The 21,383-nt window shown below is 49.6% G+C and overlaps 1 protein-coding gene across 2 annotated transcripts in view; it reads right to left on the bottom strand.

Moving 5' to 3' along the window:
• adipor2 (adiponectin receptor 2) overlaps window positions 1-17,843 on the bottom strand; it is a 38,362-nt gene extending 20,519 nt beyond the window's left edge. Inside the window, exons 1-3 of one of the 2 annotated variants that reach the window (XM_035425904.1) lie at window positions 17,700-17,843; window positions 6,528-6,708; window positions 6,461-6,497 (exon numbers count right to left, since the gene is read on the bottom strand). In XM_035425904.1, coding sequence (XP_035281795.1) covers window positions 6,461-6,497; window positions 6,528-6,535 — 45 coding nt within the window. In that variant the 5' untranslated portion in view covers window positions 6,536-6,708; window positions 17,700-17,843. Of the gene's footprint in view, window positions 1-6,460; window positions 6,709-17,699 lie in introns of both variants that reach the window. The other variant, XM_035425903.1, reaches the window with a different exon arrangement.
• Window positions 17,844-21,383: the final 3,540 nt, after the last annotated feature.

Consider the following 21,383-nt stretch of genomic DNA (forward strand, 5'->3'; position numbering starts at 1 on the left):
ACAGACAACAAAGAAAACAGTCCGTTGCACTCCACACGTAGGACTAGTGTAATAAAACCTTTTTTTCCCTTTTGCATTCCCAAAACACCTCATTTCTGGATATATAACTCTTCGACGCTGTTCAAAATCACAACATTTCAGTGTTGCAGAGCAGCTGCAGCGTAGTTCAGTATAAAACAACAGCCTCTGACCAGTAATGCATTCTCCAGCTTGTACTGCCCTCCAGCCTATAGAAACCCAAACATACTAGCTGTAGTAGTGTGTGTGTGTGTGTGGGGGGGGGGGGTCCTACATGGGGAAAACACCCCTCTTTAAACCATGGAAAAGACCAGGAGCTGAAGGGGAGGCAGAGACGGACCCCAGACAGGAAACCAGCGTGAGCATGTGGAGCGGTCCCCAGAGGACCCGCTCTGTCATGGGAAATTAAAGAGTGCTTTCCCTGGCCCCGCAGCCAAAAATCACGTGTCCTCCAGCCCGCCGCTCTGACCCCCCGATCCCGAATCTCGCACGCGCCCCGTTTAAATCTTTAACACTCCACCCCACTGGCATGGCTCAAAGGTGGAGTGGGGACAGCCCAGCCAGATCCAATCAAGGCTACGGCACATTGCCCTTAACTTTTAGTCATTCTTGTGATCCATTTATAGGTATGACCACAGAGTTCATCATCAAGAGAAAGAATAAGAACACATGAAATACTTTCCGCACTTCTACAGGAACCGCCCTTTAAAATGCCTAAAGCAACAAAGAACAATTGAATACAGAGCTGTTACAACATCCATCTGTCATCTTTCAGGATTGTGATACTAATTATTCTCTTTCCAATAGTGTTGAGAGTTAAGAATAAATAAAAAAATATCTTTCAGGTTTCACACCATCCAAGAACTTTCAGTTCTCCGACAGCAGCCGTGCGCGTCATTCCCAGGATGTGAGTGTTTCGTGGTTACCCTCCCCCCACTCTGCTACCTTTGTAAGAATTACGTTTTTCTTGGCCCCCGGTCCGTGCCCAACTTCCTTCAACCAATCAGGAGACGTGACCTTTGTACAGAGTAACCGCACAACAGCTCCCCCACGGGCGTGTGACACAAGCAGACTCGCATATTACAACACGCTAAACTAGTCTGCCGTTTGACTTCTGCGAGACCAAGGAGATGAAGTCAAAGCTAATAACCTCACTCTTCCAAGAAATATTCAACTGAAAATAAGAACACAAAAGCCACTGTAAACATTCGTAAAAAAAACCGGACTATGTACTGTATACTCAAGCTCAAAGTTTATTTTGACACGGAAAATCGCAAGCTGCACGGTTCCGTGGCAATTAGGCTACTGTGAATTTAGGAAAACATAGCGAAAACAAAAAGGCATTAGCTCACTGTTTGATAACAATGCTGCATGCGTGTCTCTCGGTGTGCGTGCGTGCGTGTGTGTGTACGTGTGTGTGTGTGTGTGTGTACGTGTGTGTGCGTTTGCTTGTGACAGGAAGGCAGGAGCCTGCTGCTCGATGAAAAAAGGGACTTTTGGGAAGAATGCAGTGGCTCTGCACACTGGAAACGCAGTAGCCAGTTTGGTTCATCTATAATGGAGCTGTTCACTGAGGCAGCTGATTAGATCTCTCTTTAAGCAGGGAGCACAGCAGCTCTCATTCACGCTGATGGTGTCATCATAGGAAACTGCGGCTTCACAAGACCTGAAATGGCTGAAGTCATTCACACATTTAAGCCAACAGAGCTTTGCTGTTGAGAAGCAAAAAAATATGTTTTTATCGGTGAACCACATCAGTGACTGACAGCTCCTGGTGACTCCACCAACTGGGGGGTTCATAATACTACAGTCACCCATTACTACAAGCAGACACTGAAAAGGCAATGACCACAGGCAGGCACATCTATTATTGGTGAGACCTTGTCTACAGATATACTATCCCTAAACTGGACATCCAACCCTGACCTAATTTGTGTGGATTGCTTAGGGGACGCCCATCCCATGGGCCAAGCAGCATGGACAAAACAAAGGCACATTTTTGGACAGATGTGCCTTTTTGCTTTCATCCAGGTGATATCTATAAGCATGTGCTTTAAAGATCACCGCGCTCACCCGCTTCTCAACCGGGGCATCGATCACATGTCACAACAAAGGGCAGAGGTTCATCAGCTTACAACTCAACACACAGACAAACACACACACACGCGCACACACGCACGTACACACACACGCACATACACACACGCGCATGCACTCACACACGCACACACACAGGCACTCACACACGCACACACGCACGTACACACATGCAGAAGACAAACACGCAGAGCACAGGAAAGACGCGGGGGAGTAATTAGAGGAAGAGAGAGGCTGCAGGATGAGAGCAGGCCTGGTAATGTGTCCCTGGGGCAGACAGGACTGCGGATTCCTCAGGGCAGGGAGACTCGGTGTTCCAGCGGCACAGCCAAACACCCAATGACAGCTCCAGCGTTCGAGCACAACGTGTTCATGTGCACAAACAACTCCGGTCAATTTCCCCCTAGGGCGATGGGCTCGGAGAGCGCAATAACAGAACAGCCCAACGCAAAGTCAACAGAGCAGTGAGCGAGAAGCCTCACCTGTCCGCACCACGACGGGGACACGTGCACACACACCCACGCCCCCACCTTGACAAATAAGCCGCACTCAGGCCCTGAAACCGGATGGCATTCTAAATTAGATGGCTTAGCGTCTAATTAGCTAACGAGATAACATGGCTAACCGGACGAAGGCAGCCCACAGGAGTGGGGGGGGGGAACGACTGTCTCGCGGCAGACCAGAGGCCCCCTCACCACCCCCTTCATTACCACAGGGAGCCCCTCCCGGAAAGGGGGCGCAAACCTAGGGGTGTGCAAAGCCGCAAAACCACATGAGAGCGGGACGGGGAGGGACGGAACAGGGTGGGGTCTGCCCATCACCCCTCTGAACGAAGGAAAGACCCGAATTCATTAGACACTTCACAAAGACATCCAGCCACACTCCACCCACAGCAGGAGTACGTGCGTTCAAACTGATCACAGACTGCACTAAAATCTACAGGAGAAATCCCCCAGAGGCAGCCGAGACAGAACTGCGATTTCCAGTTAATTTACATTTCCAGTTATTTCAAAGAGCTCAGTTTCAACACATAAAACAGAAACTGATAAATATAGAAGAGAAAGAAGAGGTATTGCTGGGCAGCTGTTAAACGAGGTTAAAGGGCTTCTTAACCTCTCCTCTAACTCCCCACTTCAGCTGGGGCCAGCGGCGCGGACGGACTCTGGCGGAGCCCCCAGAACACTCTGAACCATCAGGACCTATCAGGATGTGGCGGGGAGACTGCCCACATGACTCAGTTCTGCTGCGCGCTCTCCGGATGACTCACCCGCTACAGTCATCTACAAAAAGGGCCCGGGTCAATGTTCACTGGCAGCCATCGACCACAGCTGCTCCGTCATTTACAGCGCCGCGATGCCAGCCAGCGTTCCACTGCGCCGGGCCCGAGCGCGGAGGTGGCAGGATGTCATCCGCGTTTCTGTCTCAGCCCCCCCCCCCCTGGCTCCGCTCCCCCCCCCCCGCCCAACGCAGGCTCTTTCTCCCCGGCAGCGGCGATAGCGATCGTAGTAATGACTCACTCCTCATCCTCTCGGAAGAGACGCCGCTGAGCAGGAAGTATGAAGCATTTCTCTTTTACAGTGACTGAGCCCTTCATCGCTCGGCTAATTGAGGAGTTCAGAGGTGCAGAGAGGCTTGGCAGTGTGTGGCTGAGCGCAGATGTCTTTACAGCCATCCCAGTGAGACAGACAGATGCGCGTGCGCACGCACACACACACACACACACACACACACACACACAGAACCCAGACACGCACACAGACACACATACATACACACGCACAGACACACACACACACACACATACAATGAACAGCACTCTCCCACAATCAGTATAACAGCATTCTGAACACAATGGCAGTATGATCGCATGCTATGGAATGGGGAAGTCCTCCTGGAATGGCCCAGAATGGCCCTATGCTCTCTCCTTCTTCATCTGAACTATAACCCAGTTCTGCAACCTTTCCACACTCATACTGCTCCAAAGCATTGGCTGCCAAACTGCTGACACGTAGGCTACATTATCAAATACTGATTCAGATGAATATAAAACACAAATGTATACATACATATACAGTTACACATACAGTATAATGCATGCAATTAAGTAAGTGTATGTTATAAAAAAAATAACCCCATGTTATTCCACAAGCATACCCATAATTAAATGTATGCAGTCACACATGTGGGAAACTCTGCGAGTCAAACTGAATGCTTATGTGCGAGTGGTCACACAGATACAGCTTCCTCATTAACTGGACTAAGGGTGCATAAAGTGCTGAGCTCGGGCTTTTCCTCAAAATCCCACTCAGCTGCTTTTCTGGACTGAACGGCAGTGTAGGGGGATGCCTACGCCACACCGGTGCGTGAGAAAGCACGAGAGAGCAGCAGCGATCCCCCCGTAACCTCCTCTGCTGAGCTGCTGAGTTCAAACGTTTTTTAAAAACCCCGTGCAGCAGAACGGGCGGCCGAGGCTCCTGGCTGCGCGAGCGGGAAGCTTCGCCGCGGCGATGGTTTAAATCTCCGGCCAGCTCCACGGCAACGCTGCCGCCTGATTGGCAGGAGGACAGAGGAGGCATCTCCACAGACAACTCCAGCTCAAGCTCCAGCTTTTCCTTTACCGTTTTCACCGAGGAAACGCGTCTGCTTAAGAAATAAAAAACTAAAGGGTTTATTTGCTTTATTCGCCGTCTGAACACGACGTACAGTTAGTCTGCGGCTGGCCGAGGTGACGATCAGCACATCGACACGTGTGACATCAGCACGAAGCTGATCGAGAGCCCGCCCATGCAGGAAGCCCGATAGCCGCCGTGTTGCCGTGAGAACCCTTTGGGGAGGAACTGGCGCACAGACGAGCCGCGCTGAGCCACTTAAGAGGCCGCACCGCGTGCGTATGGGATCGGGGTTCTGACCCCCGCTGCCCCGAACAGGAGACCCTGCTAATGACCAGGCTAGCCGCTTTAACACCAGACCCACCTGGGACACACACACCAGGCCACTCCAGTAAAGGCCCACTCCACCCACAGCACAGGCAAAGCAATGCAGCACCACCCACTGTCCACTGTCCAAGCAGTGAGGGACAGGCTGCCTGCAGAAGGCCCAGACGCAGAGTGACTGTGATGGAGGTTAGCGCTAAGAGGCCGCTGCCGCGTCACGGCTAGCAGCCGGCTCTGGCCGACCCAGCTTCTGCGGGCTCTCTTCATTGGTCAGAAGACCGGGAACAGACTTTTTAGAGGCCCATCTGGAAAGGCGGCCACAGCCCAGCGAACAGCCAAACTCAACGGGCGCTTCTGCAGCAAGGCTGGCTTGATCAGCCAGTTTTGTGGAAAAGGAAATGAGCTCGTTTTATTTTTATTGCGGGGGGAAGAGGTGGTGGGGTGTGGGGTGACAGCACTTCCCTGAGTCGCAGCCAGGGCCCGACCAGTCGGAACGCGGCGCCTGGGAGGGGCGTGGTGCAGTCGGCACGCTCCTCTCCTCTCCTCTCCCCTCCTGAAGGCCCTGCGGAGCTCCATGCAAACGAGCCGAACGAGCATCTGTCACCGCCCCGCCTCCCCTAAAATGCAATCGCCCCGCCGCGCTGCTCATAGTGCACACCTGGCCTGAGCAGGCAGCAGGAGGGGGAGGGAGGGGTCACTGCCCCGCAGCCCGGGGGATAGTTTTACATCGCCCCCATCGCCCCACACTGTACGACGGGACGCCTGACCAACCAGGGCGTGTAGAGGCGTGGGGCGGGGCGGGGGCGGCGGGGTCTGGCGGGCGGCGTGTGGGTGTTGGGTTACCGCCCGGTGCCTGAAAGCTTACACCGCGGGCGGGGCGAGCCACCAGCGCGGCGGGGCCTGGGGTTAAATCCCCCGTCTAAAGAGCGCGCCCCCGTTTACCGGGTCAGCCTCGGGGGGGGGGGGGGGACACGCCCCTTATGAACACATCTGCAGGCCGTGCCGGCGAGCTGAGCGTTTGGGAGTGTTGGGGTGAAAAGTGGGGTGAGATTCCTTCCTGCTGCTCCGCCCCTCGGCCTGGCGGTGCGCCGGTGGAGGATTCGGGCGGAGGCGAGCGTCTGGCTCAGTCCGGCTGGCAGACAGCGAAGGAGGAGGTTGCTACACCTCTCCCTGCCTCTCTCACGAGACGTCTTCGCAGCTCTGATCTCTGGGGATTTGGGCGTACGCGTAGGCCTGACGACACACCGCAGCCACTCTTGCCACAGTGCTGCTAGCTCCTGCCATTCCCCACCGCTCCTTTACAGGAGCCATCAGCCTCTTATTATGACACCCGTTAGCTGCGGTTAGCCCCGCCCCTTGGTCTCCTGGGAGACGGGCCCCTCCCCCGGTGTGCCCGGCAGTGCGGTACTCACCCCGTTGTGTTTGGGGCCCTCGGGCAGGGCCTCGCGGCAGCCCGCGGGCGACGCTTCCTGCCCGCGGGGACTCATGTCGTCGTGGCCCCTGTGCCTGAGGACGAAGGCCGGGCCCTCGGCCCCCTCCAGCACCCCGCCTTCCAGCTTGCCTCCTGGGGGTCCCGCAGCCGACACTGCACTGGCCTGCAGGGAGCCCTGGTCCTGCTCCACTGAACCCTGGGGGAGACTGCACACACTGACCGTCCTGCCTACAGAGGGAGAGGGGGAGAGAGAGAGAGAGAGAGAGAGAGAGAGAGAGAGAGAGAGAGAGAGAGAGAGAGAGAGAGAGAGAGAGAGAGAGAGAGAGAGAGAGAGAGAGAGAGAGAGAGAGAGAGAGAGAGAGAGAGAGAGAGAGAGAGAGAGAGAGAGAGAGAGAGAGAGAGAGAGAGAGAGAGAGAGAGAGAGAGAGAGAGAGAGAGAGAGAGAGAGAGAGAGAGAGAGAGAGAGAGAGGGAGAGGGAGAGGGAGAGGGAGAGGGAGAGGGAGAGGGAGAGGGAGAGAGAGAGAGAGAGAGAGAGAAAGGGAGGGAGAGAGAGAGAGAGAGACAGAGTGAGAAATCGAGAAAGAGAGCAAAAGAGAGAGAGAGATTTAATCTTCTTTTATTGTGACAAATGAAATACATCTCATGGTAGCTGTACAAGACGTGACTTTTGCAAATGAGAAATAAAATGCTTGGAGGCACATTTGCTGAAAAACACAATGACACCAATGCACTAAATCAGTATTTAAACAGCTCTCGCTACAGCAAGTACGAATGTTTGGAAACTATTACATTAAATTACATTCATTTACAACAGCAGACACTCGCTTCTTAAACTTACAAAACAGCATATGAGCACATTCAATAGGATTATAACAGCAGTGGTAACTACGGAAGCGGATAGGTTAATTTAAACACTTAGAACTAATAACAGACTGCTGTTATAGCCAACCTGTCACAATACCCCATATAAAATAAAGAGCCAAGGCTAGGAGAAATGCTTGGAAAGACGGTTGAGCTTGAGCAAGCCTAGATGCAGTCCCAAGAGGTCAACACTGTGAAATAGCTGGCCTTTGTAGAATGGAAAAATGACCACATTACAGTTTCATCAGCAGAACAGCTCAAGCGTTGTTTTACCAATATTTTACACAATCGCACCAAGACAAGGTCCAGACAAACATCTCTACAACCTCTGGACTAAGGAGTAAGTGATTCATGGTTCACTGCAACTCCAGTTCAGAGCTGGATGAAAAGGATCTGCAAGCATCATGGCCTGGCCTGGAAGACTGTGTGCCACACCAGTGTGCAGGAGGCCTCAGCACCAAGCCGGCCAATCACGGCGCTCATCCCAACCGCCTGCGTCTCGCACGCGTCGCCTAGCAACCGGGCTAGTAACCCGAGCTGCCGGACCGGGGGGGGGGGGGGGGGGCATCGTATCGGCCTGTTAGCGAGAAGCTAGGGGACGAGCCTTCTGGAAGCAGGGAGCGCGGAGTCGGGTTATCAACTCCAATCAGAGGGGAACCGGATACAGCACCCGAACACAGAGCCGTCTGCAGCACTGATGGATTACCCCAGCCTGCAGGACAAAGGCCCGACCTGTGCGTGCGTGTCCGGGGCGAACACGCGAGGGTCTGGAGCAGCAGCTGACTCCCGCCTCCCCCCCTCTCTCCACACACAGACGGAGGGAGGCTTGGTGAAATCAAGTGCAGCGGACCGCACAGTGCAGACCCGTGACCTCTGCCCAGCTGCCTGTGTTCCAGGTCACGGTACGGGGGCCCCCTCTCACACCTCCCTCGGCTGCTCCATACCCACACGCACACACCACATGCATACACACACACACACACACACACACACGCACACACACCACATGCATACACACACACACACACACGCACACACACCACATGCATACACACACACACACACACACACCACATGCATACGCACACACACAATGCGGCCTTCAAAAGCGCCCTGCCTGCAGATAATCCCCAGAAAGGGGGGGCCCCTCGCACATGCTGGCGGCCCCCAGAGAGCAGGGCAGAGCTGGCGCACAGGCGGTTCCTCTCACAGAGCTGAGTGACACGTCCCATACACACTTTCTCCTTCCCTGCGCAAATCACCCAGCCATTCACGCGCCCAGCTGGAGGACATGACAGCCAATCGACATCCAGCACACACATATCCACACTCAGATCCACACATGCGCTCCGACACACACACGCAGGCACACACGCAGGCACACACACACAATATCACACAGGGGGCCAGAGCTGCACGGCCATGTTCATTTTTCTTAGAAAGATGACGGGGCTGCGGCGTTGGTAGAGGCTGATATAGGAGCGGGATCAGGGACGGCTTCAAACTAAATTCTCTCTCAACCAACAGCCAGCAAAAACTGGCAGGTGGCTTATACAGCCTGGAGGTCTTATTTACTATTACATCAGTCTTAATGGACTCCTCTCCAAAATTGAACATTAAAACAAAGGGCCTACAGAACTGAACACTACCGCAGTACTTCACGTTGCTTTTTCCTGCTCTTTGCCTCCGGGTACAGTATGCTGGCTGGTGGCTCCAGAAGGAGTCTATCGGTATGGAAAAACAAACGGCCAATCAGAGGGCTAAAAACCAACAGCCAATCAGAGAGGTACAAACAAATATCTGCATCTCCGGCAGCAAGGAAGCGACCAGGAGCGTTTCCAGAGAATACAATTCAACCGCAGTCAAATGTGGATGGGGGGGGGGGGGGGGGGAGGCAGATAACGTGCAAATCCAAACAGATGGTACTGATGACAAACCCTGATCTGGAAGCTTCCGGAAAAGAAACAGAAACATGTGGGAACACAGGCGCTGGGAGAGCGGTGACCGCACCGGCAGCACCTCGGCCTGCAGACGGAACACAGAGACACCGGCGGAGCCTCACACGCGGGCCAAGCGGGCTCGCCGTCACGCAGCCATGCGCTGATCACATGACCGGCGCACACACAAGCGCTGCTCTACACGGGCTCAGAAACGTCCCGTTTACAAAAGAGCGCCCCAGCGCCGCCCTGGCCACGCTCACGCAGGCTGCTGGCCTGGAGCACGCTCACTGGGACTCCAGCCTCCGTCTGAAAGGAAGGGCGAGGGAAGGGTGTGGGGGAGTCGCACCCTTCTTAATGAGACCCAAACACGGCACTGCCACTCCCCAACAACAGCGGTCACTCCCTAAACACGCTATCCAACTAATGCTGACCGGTTTTGACCGGTTTAGGAATGGAATGTCAACAAAATACAGGACCACATCTACTGACTTGTTTCCATCTTTATTTTTAACCCAGGCTTTTCCCCTACTTTTCAAGTCTGACAACATTCTTTCACTGGAATTGTGGGAAGTTTTTTGAATGACTAACACCTTATATGGATACGAACAGATTAAGAAATTACACTGGATCTGTAAAGTTTAGCTACAGAAGAGTTTCAGGCATTCTGAGTTGGAAACTCCTCTGCCCATCACTCTGAGAGAAATGACCGCTTTAAAATATTCAACACAAATCTTCAGCCTAAACTCAACACAGAGCGGCATGTAGCTTCACAGCTGCCAGAGGAAAAATCATTCATCAAAATGCTGTACCTGCCTGTACCAGGGAAATGACTGCTTTGAGTGCAAATTTCACACAAGCCTGCAGGACCGCACTACCCAGCAGCGGCTGGGAATTTATTCTGGCCCCCAAAGACGCAGAGAAATGCAAGATTTGTGGTTTCTGACTTCCTCAAAATGGCCTAACCTGTGACAGAGGCTTTGATATAACCCACAGCGAAAGCAGACAGAGGGGGTAGGTGATAGGCCAGGACTGGTGGGCGGGGTCAGACAGCATGGCGCAAGACTGGCGCAAGACCGGCGCCTGCCCACCAACCCCAGGCCCCCACTGAAGGCTCCGCAGAAGAGGAACCTCAGACAGGCACAGGGATGGGGGGGCGGGACGGGGGGGCGGGGTTGGGCGCAGGCAGAGTTCCGCTCCATACATCTCCCCAGAAAGGCAGGGGCCGGGGGTCGCCGGGGGTCACCGCGTGCCGCTCGGCGGTCAGGTTTATTTACTGCGCAGGGCGGGAGTCCTCCTCCTGTTACTCCGTCGCTCGGGTTACAGGCCGGCGCGCCGCTCCTGTCCCTCTCCCTCACACTGTACACCCCCGGAGCACGGGCCACACCCACACAGCCACACACACTTTCCTTCACAACAGCTGGACTGGGGCAGGGCGACATATCACACCCATAATTGGGATGGGATAACGGTCACAGCCACCGTGAGGCGTGCAGCCTTTCTTTTCGTCTTTTTCTCTCTAATTAGACCCGATGCGGTAGTAAACAACACTTCAGGGGCCGCGTGAAATGCTTCTGGAAAAAACGTCACCGCCGTTACCTATTGTTGTGACGATAAGACGGCCAATCAGGAGCTGGGCCTGGCAGCTCCATGCGACTGGGAAAAACACATCGCACGATCGCATGGAAGCTGCACAAACTCGGTGCTGATTCGCTGTCTTATCAGCGCCCAATAGATTTTTTTCTCTCCGGAAGCATTTTACCCAGCCTCCTTAGTTAGATTGTTCACTAACCGCTCTGGGTATAATTAAACAGAAAAAGACGTAAGGAACGGTAATGGACCATATGGTGGATATGACCGTTAGTGCATTCGATAATTATCCTCACGATACCTCCTACATCTCTAAGCAGGATCCACACGGGAGGGCCTGGGGGTCGATCCCCATTGTTGTACCCCCTCCTCCAATTCTGACTCCCGCAGAGAAACCTATTCCCGGGCCTTTCATGCCGGATTCTTCTCAAAGAGCGAAAGGGTGCGGGAAATGTCACCGGACATCGATTATTTCCCCCTGGAGTCTGAACAGGCGGGACCGGAGACGAGAAGGAGCTGATATCCGGCGGGGGGGGGGGGGGTGTTTACACGGGGGCCCGGCTGCCGCGCAGAGCGAGCGGCGTTTATCGGAGACGGGGCCACAAGCCCGGTAGCGCCCGGCCGCGCCACTGGCCTGCCACGGTGAATCTGGGCTGAGCGGCGCTGGGAGGCTCACGCGCTGAACTGCCACAGAGAGAGAGAGAGAGAGAGAGGCTGCCACTGCGCTGCAGACGCCCAGAGCCAATACCCAGAATGCCCGTCTGGCCCTGGAAACCTGCCGAAGCGTCTCGCGTCACACCAGTCCTGAGCCCTGACCTGAACATTTACACGCTTCAACCCCACGCCTCAGCAAAGACCCTGGCAACCTCTCTTCACACTGGATACCCAGTCAGTTAAAAGACATTACAAAGCTCTCCAACACAGTATAAATGTCCAGTAATAATTCAACTCTACCAGTGTCTACATTCCAGAGAGGGACAAAATGTTATCTGTTAAGAGTTGAACTGATGCCGTTAGAGTTGAATTAACACTGGATGTTTTACTGGTGCAGCGATGGACCCCAAACCCTGGGATCCAGCTGTAGCCACACCAGTACGACCTGCCGCAGAGACCCATCCAGGGCGGCGTACGAACCCCCGCCTTACCGCGAACTGATGGGGGTTGTCATAGCGGCAGGATTGGCCTGCAAACATAACTGGGTGCTCCAAATAGGGAGAGAAGAAAAAAAAATTTTCTACAAAATAAAAATTGACATAACAGCAGAAGGGCTTGTGTAGCTTGATTTCTGAAACACACTTGAAGAGTTACGTTTCTGAGGCTCAGCAGAAGGTCCCAGAATGCAATGGGACAACAGCGTCAGGGGGAACTCAGCAATCAGGACCTGCGCAGACAGCTGTGTTTTAGTGCCACCCATTCAGACGGAAGCAAAGCCTCACTCAAGCGTCCGCTGCACACACAGCAGACGCTGCTAATTACCAGGGCAGCGCTGGGACAGGTAAATCACTGTTCAGATGCTCACAATAAACAAGCACGTCAGCTCGAAAACTACCAAACCAGGCTCCTTTTCTCCAAGTGAGGAATACAGCTCTGTCAACACCCTGTGACTGCCATTCAGCTCCGAGAGATACCACTGACGCATAAAAGGCAAGGAAAGGCCGACACGTGCACACAAACACACGTGCACACGTGCACGCACACACAAACACACACACACACGTGCACACAAACACACACACGCACACACACACGCACACGCACACACACACACACACACACACACACACACACACACGTGCACACACACACACACACACGTGCACACACACACACACACACGTGCACACACACACACGTGCACACACACACAAACACACACACACGTGCACACAAACACACACACACACACACGTGCACGCACGCACACACACAAACACACACACACACGTGCACACACACACACACACGTGCACGCACACACAGGCGCTCACTTTCTTGCTGCTCTATATTCTCTTTGTTCCACAGATGGCCCCCGAGATTCTGCCTGGAACAGAGTTCAGCACAGAAGCCCTGGAGGATTATTAATCTGTGTAAGGGTGTAAAGAGCACGGGCCCCTCTGAACAAGCTGCACTTTCTCCCTGAAAGAGCGCTTCCATCATGCGCTCCAACCCTGCAGACCTGCTCCGAGACAGCCTAGCGGTCTGTCCGCTGAGCGTCAATAGAAGGGCTCGCAGCTCTGAACTCTGCGCAGCATGTGACCCCGTCAGCATCTGTGCATTATAGAACACTGCTGACCCACTTCTGGGACGATCAATCAGAACTGCAGCCAGCTATCGGCCCCAGACAGGCACTTTGCCCCATGAAGATGTGCAGGGGCGATTGGTGAAGCTCGGAGATAAGCCGCTGGGAAGAACTGCTGAGGGACAGTTGCCCTCCCCCCCCCCCCCACCCAGGTGCTGTATTGGGGGGGAAACAGCGCAATGGTCCTGGTGCGCAGCCCACCTGTCAGTGAGGCAACAAGCAGCCTACTTCCAACCTCAGATAAAAGCTGTACCTCCCACAAACCCTATGGTTCCAAAATACATGCAAACAGGACAACCCCCCAATGGCCTTCCAGAGGAATTTAATGGCAGAGCCTGTAACACACCCCCCACACACACCTGAAACAGGTCATACCTGCACCAGCAAGTCACTCTGTGCCAAATGACATGCCCATCTCACTCACATGCTGAGTCTCATATGTAGCATATGGCTCAAATAAAATACTAAATAAAAACCTCAAGGATGTCCAATTAAACCAATGTAACAAAGTAAACGCTGGAAGTGCACTGTGCAACAACAGCTCAACTTGGCAAAAACATTCAGTTCTTCGAGATTCTGTCCAATAAAACTGCATGAGCTCAATTCCTGAAATTCTTCTGAAAGCCTTCTCGTGCAAGTGCACAGAGTGGCTTGCTCCCTGGCCATTCCTCACCATTTCTCTTTTAGCAACACAAATATTAGCCCACACTATAAAAAAAAAACCAAACAAAAAATACTTGTGCGTAGGACGACACAAAGGCCATTCTCAGCGGGGCACGCAGGTCATGTGACTGGTTCTGAGATGTGTGTTGTGCATGGCTGGATGCTCCCTCCAAAAACACTGGGCTCTTTGTGCCCCCGTCACATGACCTGGCGAGGCTCCAATGGGCCGAGCTGGGTCAGTCGGGCACGGACTGTGCGGAGGTCATGTGGGATGCTGTCACTGCATTACCTTACAGGCATTGAGCAGACCCTCGCATCCAGAGAGACGTACGCAGCTTCAGCATGTTTCACATGGTGTCCATTTATAAATATGGATCCACAGTACACTGAAGCAATGCATGTTGCGTGCCTTGGAAGGAGGAAGTTTTCCATTTTAAAGCAAATGCACTTTTCGGAACGTACCGGGCCCCAAGCACATCCTAAACGTTTAACACGAGCAGGAATCGACAGCTTAAAAACACAAATGAAAGGAAAATGCAGACCGCCCCTATGGCCTGTGCCGGCAGACCCAGCGGCATGTACGAGGTGGTCGCACCGTATGAGAGCCGTCCCCTGTGGAGTGCTTTCCTTGATTGGCGGAATTGTGCAATCTAGACCCAGCCAGTACCCGAGCCAACCGGCGACTCCCTCACCTGAAGGTGCAGGGCAGACCTGCCCGCTCGTTACGCTCAACAGGTGAGACCCACCCACCCGTCACCACAATCTGAGAACGCAAGTGATTCTTAATCTGATAATAAAAGCAAGATCCAACCGTCATATAACCGCTAAGAGCCAAGACACACCCAAAAGTGTCCTTCAACCTGAAAGGACCGGTGAGACCTGTCCACCTGCCTCGTGGTGCATGGTGCAAAGAGCAAAGACTGCGAGAGCATGAGTACAGTTTGCTTAAACCGTGTCAACCCGCAGCAGCGACATAGTCCCATACACTGCCTGTCTGACCCACTTTGGACCTGGTGTGCACGCTAACACGCACGCACGCACACACACACACACACGTACTCACACGCACAGACACGGGCACACGTACGCACACACACACGCATACACACACACACACACACACAAATAAAAAGGACCTTCCAACCACTCTTGTGCTTTCATATTGGTCTCCTAATTCATCCGAAGCAACCAATTCAACAATTGCTATCATCCGCTCAAGCCTCAGGGGCAATAACTGAAACTGTTAGCACTGAAGAGATTCATTGAAGTGACTCTGATGCGGGGAATGTGAGGCGAAATCAAAATAATAAAAACTGCTCCCGCTGACATTTATTGTCCTGTAAGAGATTTTTGCAGCAGACGTGGAAATGCAGATGAAGACCCTGCAAGCCATATGCTCATGAAATGCACATCGCTGCCCCAACTATGACATCATGTTATAAATATTACATCACATTTACTTTAGTCAGTATTCATCCCAGCCTGGTCCTTTTTGTCTTCTTTACAACTGCCATCTGGAGAACTTCATCTATCAGTTAAAATGCGCAAAGACAGGGGGGCCAGAATTGGGCCCAACAGACTTCAGGGATATCGGCTTCCTGAATCTACATAAAAAGTGTCACATCAACTGGACACGGCGACAGCTTCGCCTGGATGCTTCCATTTTCAGCAGCAAGGCTTCTGGTTAAGACGCTTACCCATAGGTGGTGTATCCGCTCTATTTTTAGGCAGTATTGCAGCACTGTTCACAAAGCACAGGGCAACAAGAACATGCTAACGCACATGTTCGGGAAAATCATCAGAATTAACATGGAAGCACGGCCAGAGAACAATGTTTGATGGCTGCGTGCACGCTGTTTCTGTCAAGGCTGTTTTCTAATATTTGCAAACACTGTTTGCATACATTTCTTTTGCCACTTTGTTAAAAAAAATTCATGCGGCCTTCCTTATGTTCCCACTCTCAAGGCCAATGACGCATTTAATCAGAAAATTTCCTTGAGCATTTTCATTTGTTCAACTAAATTTCTGAGGACATATGCAAAGTTTGCATGCGACAAGGTTCTTTGAATTTCAGCAAATGGCCCATCCCGATTGTAACTATAGATCAGCTATTCAGTTAAGGAACACTTATCAATAGGTCTTAGAGAACCATGGAACATTGTAAAGCATAACAGCTTTTAATGATGTCAGAAATCTAAAATGCTGCCATATGAATTTGGAAATAGCTCTTGTTTAGCATAATAAAATGTGAGTAAGTATAAGAGTTTGATAGATGAATGTTATATTATGCAGTTGGCCTCGTCAAATGAATGTTTTGTTCACTATCAGGCAAAGAAGCAATACTTTAGTTCTCATACTTCACTCTACTCAGATAACTTGGCAAGTAAAGGGCTTGAGAGCCATTTGTTCCGCTCGACAAATGTTAGGGAGGTTCGATACTCCCCTAAATTAATGAGGTACACCTTTTGGTTAAAGTTTTTTCGAGAATCAAATTATATTTCAGGCACAAGACAATTTGTACTGGCACTCAAATTCTACAAGGTTGCTTTGGCGAGTGCGGAAGTCGTCTGGCTCTGATGTCATGTAACGACAACGCTAGACAGGAGGTAGATTGCGTCAACCAGCTATTAAGCCAGTTAGTTACGTGAAACAAGTTCACTTCGCCAATATTATCTACGTGCAAGCTAAAAAGCGACAACTCATTTTTTTACTGGATTCAGCTTAACTGTTAACGGTTAGCCAGCGTTAACTACGACAATAGTCTCAACTATAACATCCAGTCAATCGAGCAATCCAATACACTGCAACACCAAATAAAAACAGCTCAAATGCTAATCAGATGGCAAGCTATAAACTGATATTCACTGTGTTCTTGGTAGAACGCGGAAATAGTTTGACATTCCAATTGTGTGTTTAAATATAAATTAATGCGATCGCTCTTCTAATACCACGAACAGGCGACTGTTTAGTGAGCAAGCCAACATCACATCCAGACAAAGAAATTGACACGCAATTCCAACATAGCTTGCTAGCAGACTGATCATCACGCTAACGAAATTTCTAGGTACCATAAAGTAACGAAAAATGATCGAGCTCGTTCTATGTTGTTAAAATTAGCTAATTAGCAAATAACCAAATGAAGAGAATAGCTTTTGAAGAGAATGGTTTGAAAACCTTAAAATGTAAAAGCTGTAGGTAATTAGCTAGAAGTAGCCAGAATCGATCGCCAAGTGCATGGTTGGTGTTTTGCAGACTGTTCGTAGCATGGTTCGTAGGATTAACGTTAGAATACATAGGGACTGACAACCTAACACTACCTACCAGACAGCTAGGTAGAGTGAGAGAAAATTATGAATTGTTCACTAGCTAGCAAACGTTAACTTGCTGCTAGCTAAGCTACTTTATTTCCAGTATCACTAGCTAATATAACTCAGTGTTAGCTTGCTGTGTAGCCAGACAACGGTTGCTGATTATTATGTGTTGTTTTTTCAGTCTGTTTAACGTGCCTAGCAAGTTAGCTACCAAAAAAAAAAACAGTTTATAAAACAATGGTTTCTTGCTAAGGTTAGTTAGCTGTTCTTGCTGTCAGACAACTATGCTTATAACTAGTTCGTTAAGACACGTAACGTTAGCTACATTATGATGACGGTAATATTGATGTCCACTATTCAACTGATATTCAGCTAACATCAGGCTGGTTATGTAGTCTAGCTCGTGCTAGCCACGCTAGACATATTATTTGTAGCAACTAGCAAGCAAACTAGAAATGGGGGGACATTATATGGCGAGCATATATGCCCAATTCTAGTTTTCTACAATACAAAAACTATAAATGTATATATATTAAAAGTAGTTCAACTTAAATTACCTTAACGTGTGGCAGGAAAATGCTGTCCTTTAAATGTGACGTAGAGCCGAAGAGCTGTTAGCGTCGAGGCGAGATCTTCGAGTCTCGGGGCTGTATCATCGCGCTCCTGCAAACTGACTTGACTTGACATGACTCCTTGATGCCGTAGCGCTGCGTGTGACGCCCCTCGCGTGAGCGCAGCACAACCAATCATCATGCTTCAGCTGGGACAGGTGGCTCGCGGTTGAAGGTCACTATCAGAAAGGCCGGCCTGTGGTCTTAGTTGATTTTATGGTATTTGTAGTTCTTTCGTTGGCCTTATTGTCTCTTATGTCTTACTGCATTTCATATTGTTTCCACTATTGTTGCCATTCAGTGTTTTTTTTAAACTCATTAAAAAACGGAGTTGGAGTATAAACTTGACACATGGTGATCAGGGGACATATTTTTGTCATGGTCCATTTATGTAAAGACTTTTCTACGGTCTATGGGACGAGCATGGAAATATCACGACCATCAAAACTTGAGGAAAAGAATCATTACCAAGACCAAATTTTTTTTAAAAATTATTATTGATTAATTAATCAAGCCATTAAAAAAAATAGATTATTAAAGCACATCTATGAAATACTCATATTAGTACATTAAGAATGCAGTCAAATAATTTCTGGCATCTGTCAACAGTGCCTTTTTAGTCAGTCCCTTATGAACTACAATGGCACCTCATAACTGTGTACCAATTCATGCTTATATACTGAATTTTTAATTTTATTTTATTAATATTTTCATGCTAGAACAGTTTTTAAAGAAACAACCAAGCAAATAAAATCTAGGTTCTGATTCTTTGGGTGAGAATCATAGGGAAGCAGGCATGGTACAAGGTAACGTTGAAATCCAAGGGCAAGGTTACACACGCCCAGACTAATTGACAGCAGCTTCTCCTTAGCCAGAGGCATCTTGCCAGTGTGCACACCCATCATTGAGAAAGGATCAGCAGTTGCCAGTATTGTCATGCGAGGGGTGAAAGGTTTGTGATTTCAGCAGAGGGCTCAAGCTCTTGGAATGAGACCAAGACAAAGAACACATCCCCCCTGTCACCCCACCCCCTAAATTTCATTTGTTGCTGAAATACATACCTGGGAGACCAGAGAGTTCGTAGCCAAGTAGTGCAGCATGTACACGTGTGTACTTTGGGACAGACTGTTCACAAACTGAATGTTAACCCTGACAATCACCCGGGCAAAGTCTAGCATTTCAGCGGTTCTAATCAATATGACACTTTAACGATTGAAATCCCACACGTTTTATTTTTAAGATTTTCTTTATCAGACATCTTACACTGGCTGTGGTTGACAAGTCAGAAAGCACATGGAAGGTGGTTGTATGGAAAAAACCACTCACACATACTCTCACCTCTTCACTTGAGTCAGCCAGCAGGTGGAAACCTCTGGGAGATTCCACATCCAGTGAGTCTAGTGAGGCCAATGTGGTTGCCAGGGCCCTTGTCATAAGCCCAAATCACCAGCATTCAATTCACTCCCAAACTGAGGATTCCAAATTCCCTCTTTCCAATGGGTGACTACTGTTTACAATTGTCACAGTAAACATTTTATTTGCAACATGTAGGTAAACCTGGTAATTTGGCATGTCCCTCCTTACAATTTATGCCTGGGAGAAGTTAAGCTGTCTTAATTTGATGAACACCATGTGTTTCCTTTTGTGGCAGTTTTTCAGAAGTTAGTTTGTTAGAATGGTGTGAGTTCCTCTTTGGGAGCACCATGGCGTGAGTCAGTGAAGGGTGTCCTGAAGATTACCTGCTCAGGTATGCAGTTGTTTGAGATCATCGCATTATCTCAGACATGCTTGACCAGGTCATAACTGGGAGCCAGGCAGTATCTATAAACCAGTGAACAATATTTTCATATACCACTGTGCATTTGGAAAAAAACACAGGTCCTTTAAGCCATATTAGATCATACAGTGTAAGACTAATGTTTTATTTGTGTGTGTGTGTGTGTGTGTGTTGTGTGCGCACATGTGTCTATTTGTGAGAATCACACCCCAACAGCTCTCATGTAGAGCAGAAATGCATGTATGCCTTGAGGTGAGTGAGTCAACAGGAGCAAGCAGGAACACAACTGTTCTATTTTCGGATGGCCTAAATGACAGAAAATAATTGTTTAAAGACCACTGTAGTGGGACGAGGGCACAAACAAGATGTCCCAAACTGAGACAGGGGCAGCAATGGGCAGTAGCAGTAGAGGGGAGAATGGGTCATTGTTGTGGAGAGAACGGACTGATCCAGAGGCCAAAAAACACAAACAAGTGGAGGGCTGTGTAACAGGATTAGCAGAAGAAATCCACAGGGGAAAGCAAAGATCATTGCAATTAACCAAGCACTGAAACTTCTAGGCTGTTTCAGAGAACTATTTACAGCAACTCTTTGTTCCACCATGTTCTTCTTCTAGTGGGAGAACATTTTGCCCCAGAACACATCGTCACTGGTGCGCCATCATCATTGCATTCACTGAGGTCGTGATAGCAATCTGAGACAGTGCTGAAACATCTAGTTAGAAACCATCCCTGTAGAGACAAGGGCAACCAATCAGCACATGAATACTTTATACATGAATGTGAATAACGAGATAGCTATTTGCCCGTACAATATGGTGAATGATAATGCCCCAGAAACAGGTTTTCAAGGAGCAGTACCAACAGAGAGCAATTGAAACCAGTTCCTGAACTGAAACCAGTCTTACCAAACTCAGTCTTTCTTCTTTCACTCATTGTTCTAAAATAGGGATATATGAATATAGTAAAATACAAGTACTTTTAGCATATGGGTATATTCATGACACAAAACTCTTCAGAGTGATATAAGTACTGTATTCATTCATATTACAATATAGCTGTTTTCTTACTTTTAACTTATTTTAGGAAAAAGGATAAAATCAGGGAGAGTTCAGACCTGTTTGGATGCTGAAACATGTGACACACTCCTTATATAACAGCTTCTGGTTAAATCCTTTAACAGTGTGATACAAGTAGCACACAGTATACTCCCTCATATACAGTAGTGTATACTATTGGTGTAGCACCAAAAATCATTGCAATACCGTAATATCAGAGTACTCCTGTGACAGCGTTTTAGTAGAGAGATACAATACTTGCCCACAGCAGTGGTTAGGCTGCGCATGAACTGTGAACAGGATTAGCCAACAGCACGCTCTCCTTTACACAGCTCTTAATCACTATGACAATACAATACCCTCCCAGGCAAGACGCTTTGCACGGTCTGCATCATTTCACCATTGGCTTTGTTAATTTTACACAACACGCTCTCCACTCTTCCAAGGGAAATGTACCAGGGCCCAGGCTGGGGTACTGAGATGTGCTTATTGACCGATGGTCTTGACATAAATGCAAAGCAGAAGTGTGGTTAATCTAACCACTAAGCAGAACAGCTGCAGGGACAGGGAAATATATAACAGCCTCAATGCAGTTTCTTTAACTTATCAAATGATGCAATTTGATTTGAGTTTAAAGACCTTCAGTCATACGACATAAAAAATATATCCATGAATGGCCATATAATCATTGCAGACCTTTCATTGTTTGACTGATAGGTCCGCTACTTTTCACACTTGAGAGATAATAAGAAATCTAGTGGAATAATTCAAAAGAAGGGTACATTTTTCAAAGGAA

This window comes from Anguilla anguilla, chromosome 7, assembly GCF_013347855.1.
Source record: "Anguilla anguilla isolate fAngAng1 chromosome 7, fAngAng1.pri, whole genome shotgun sequence".
NCBI classification, from domain to species: domain Eukaryota; kingdom Metazoa; phylum Chordata; class Actinopteri; order Anguilliformes; family Anguillidae; genus Anguilla; species Anguilla anguilla.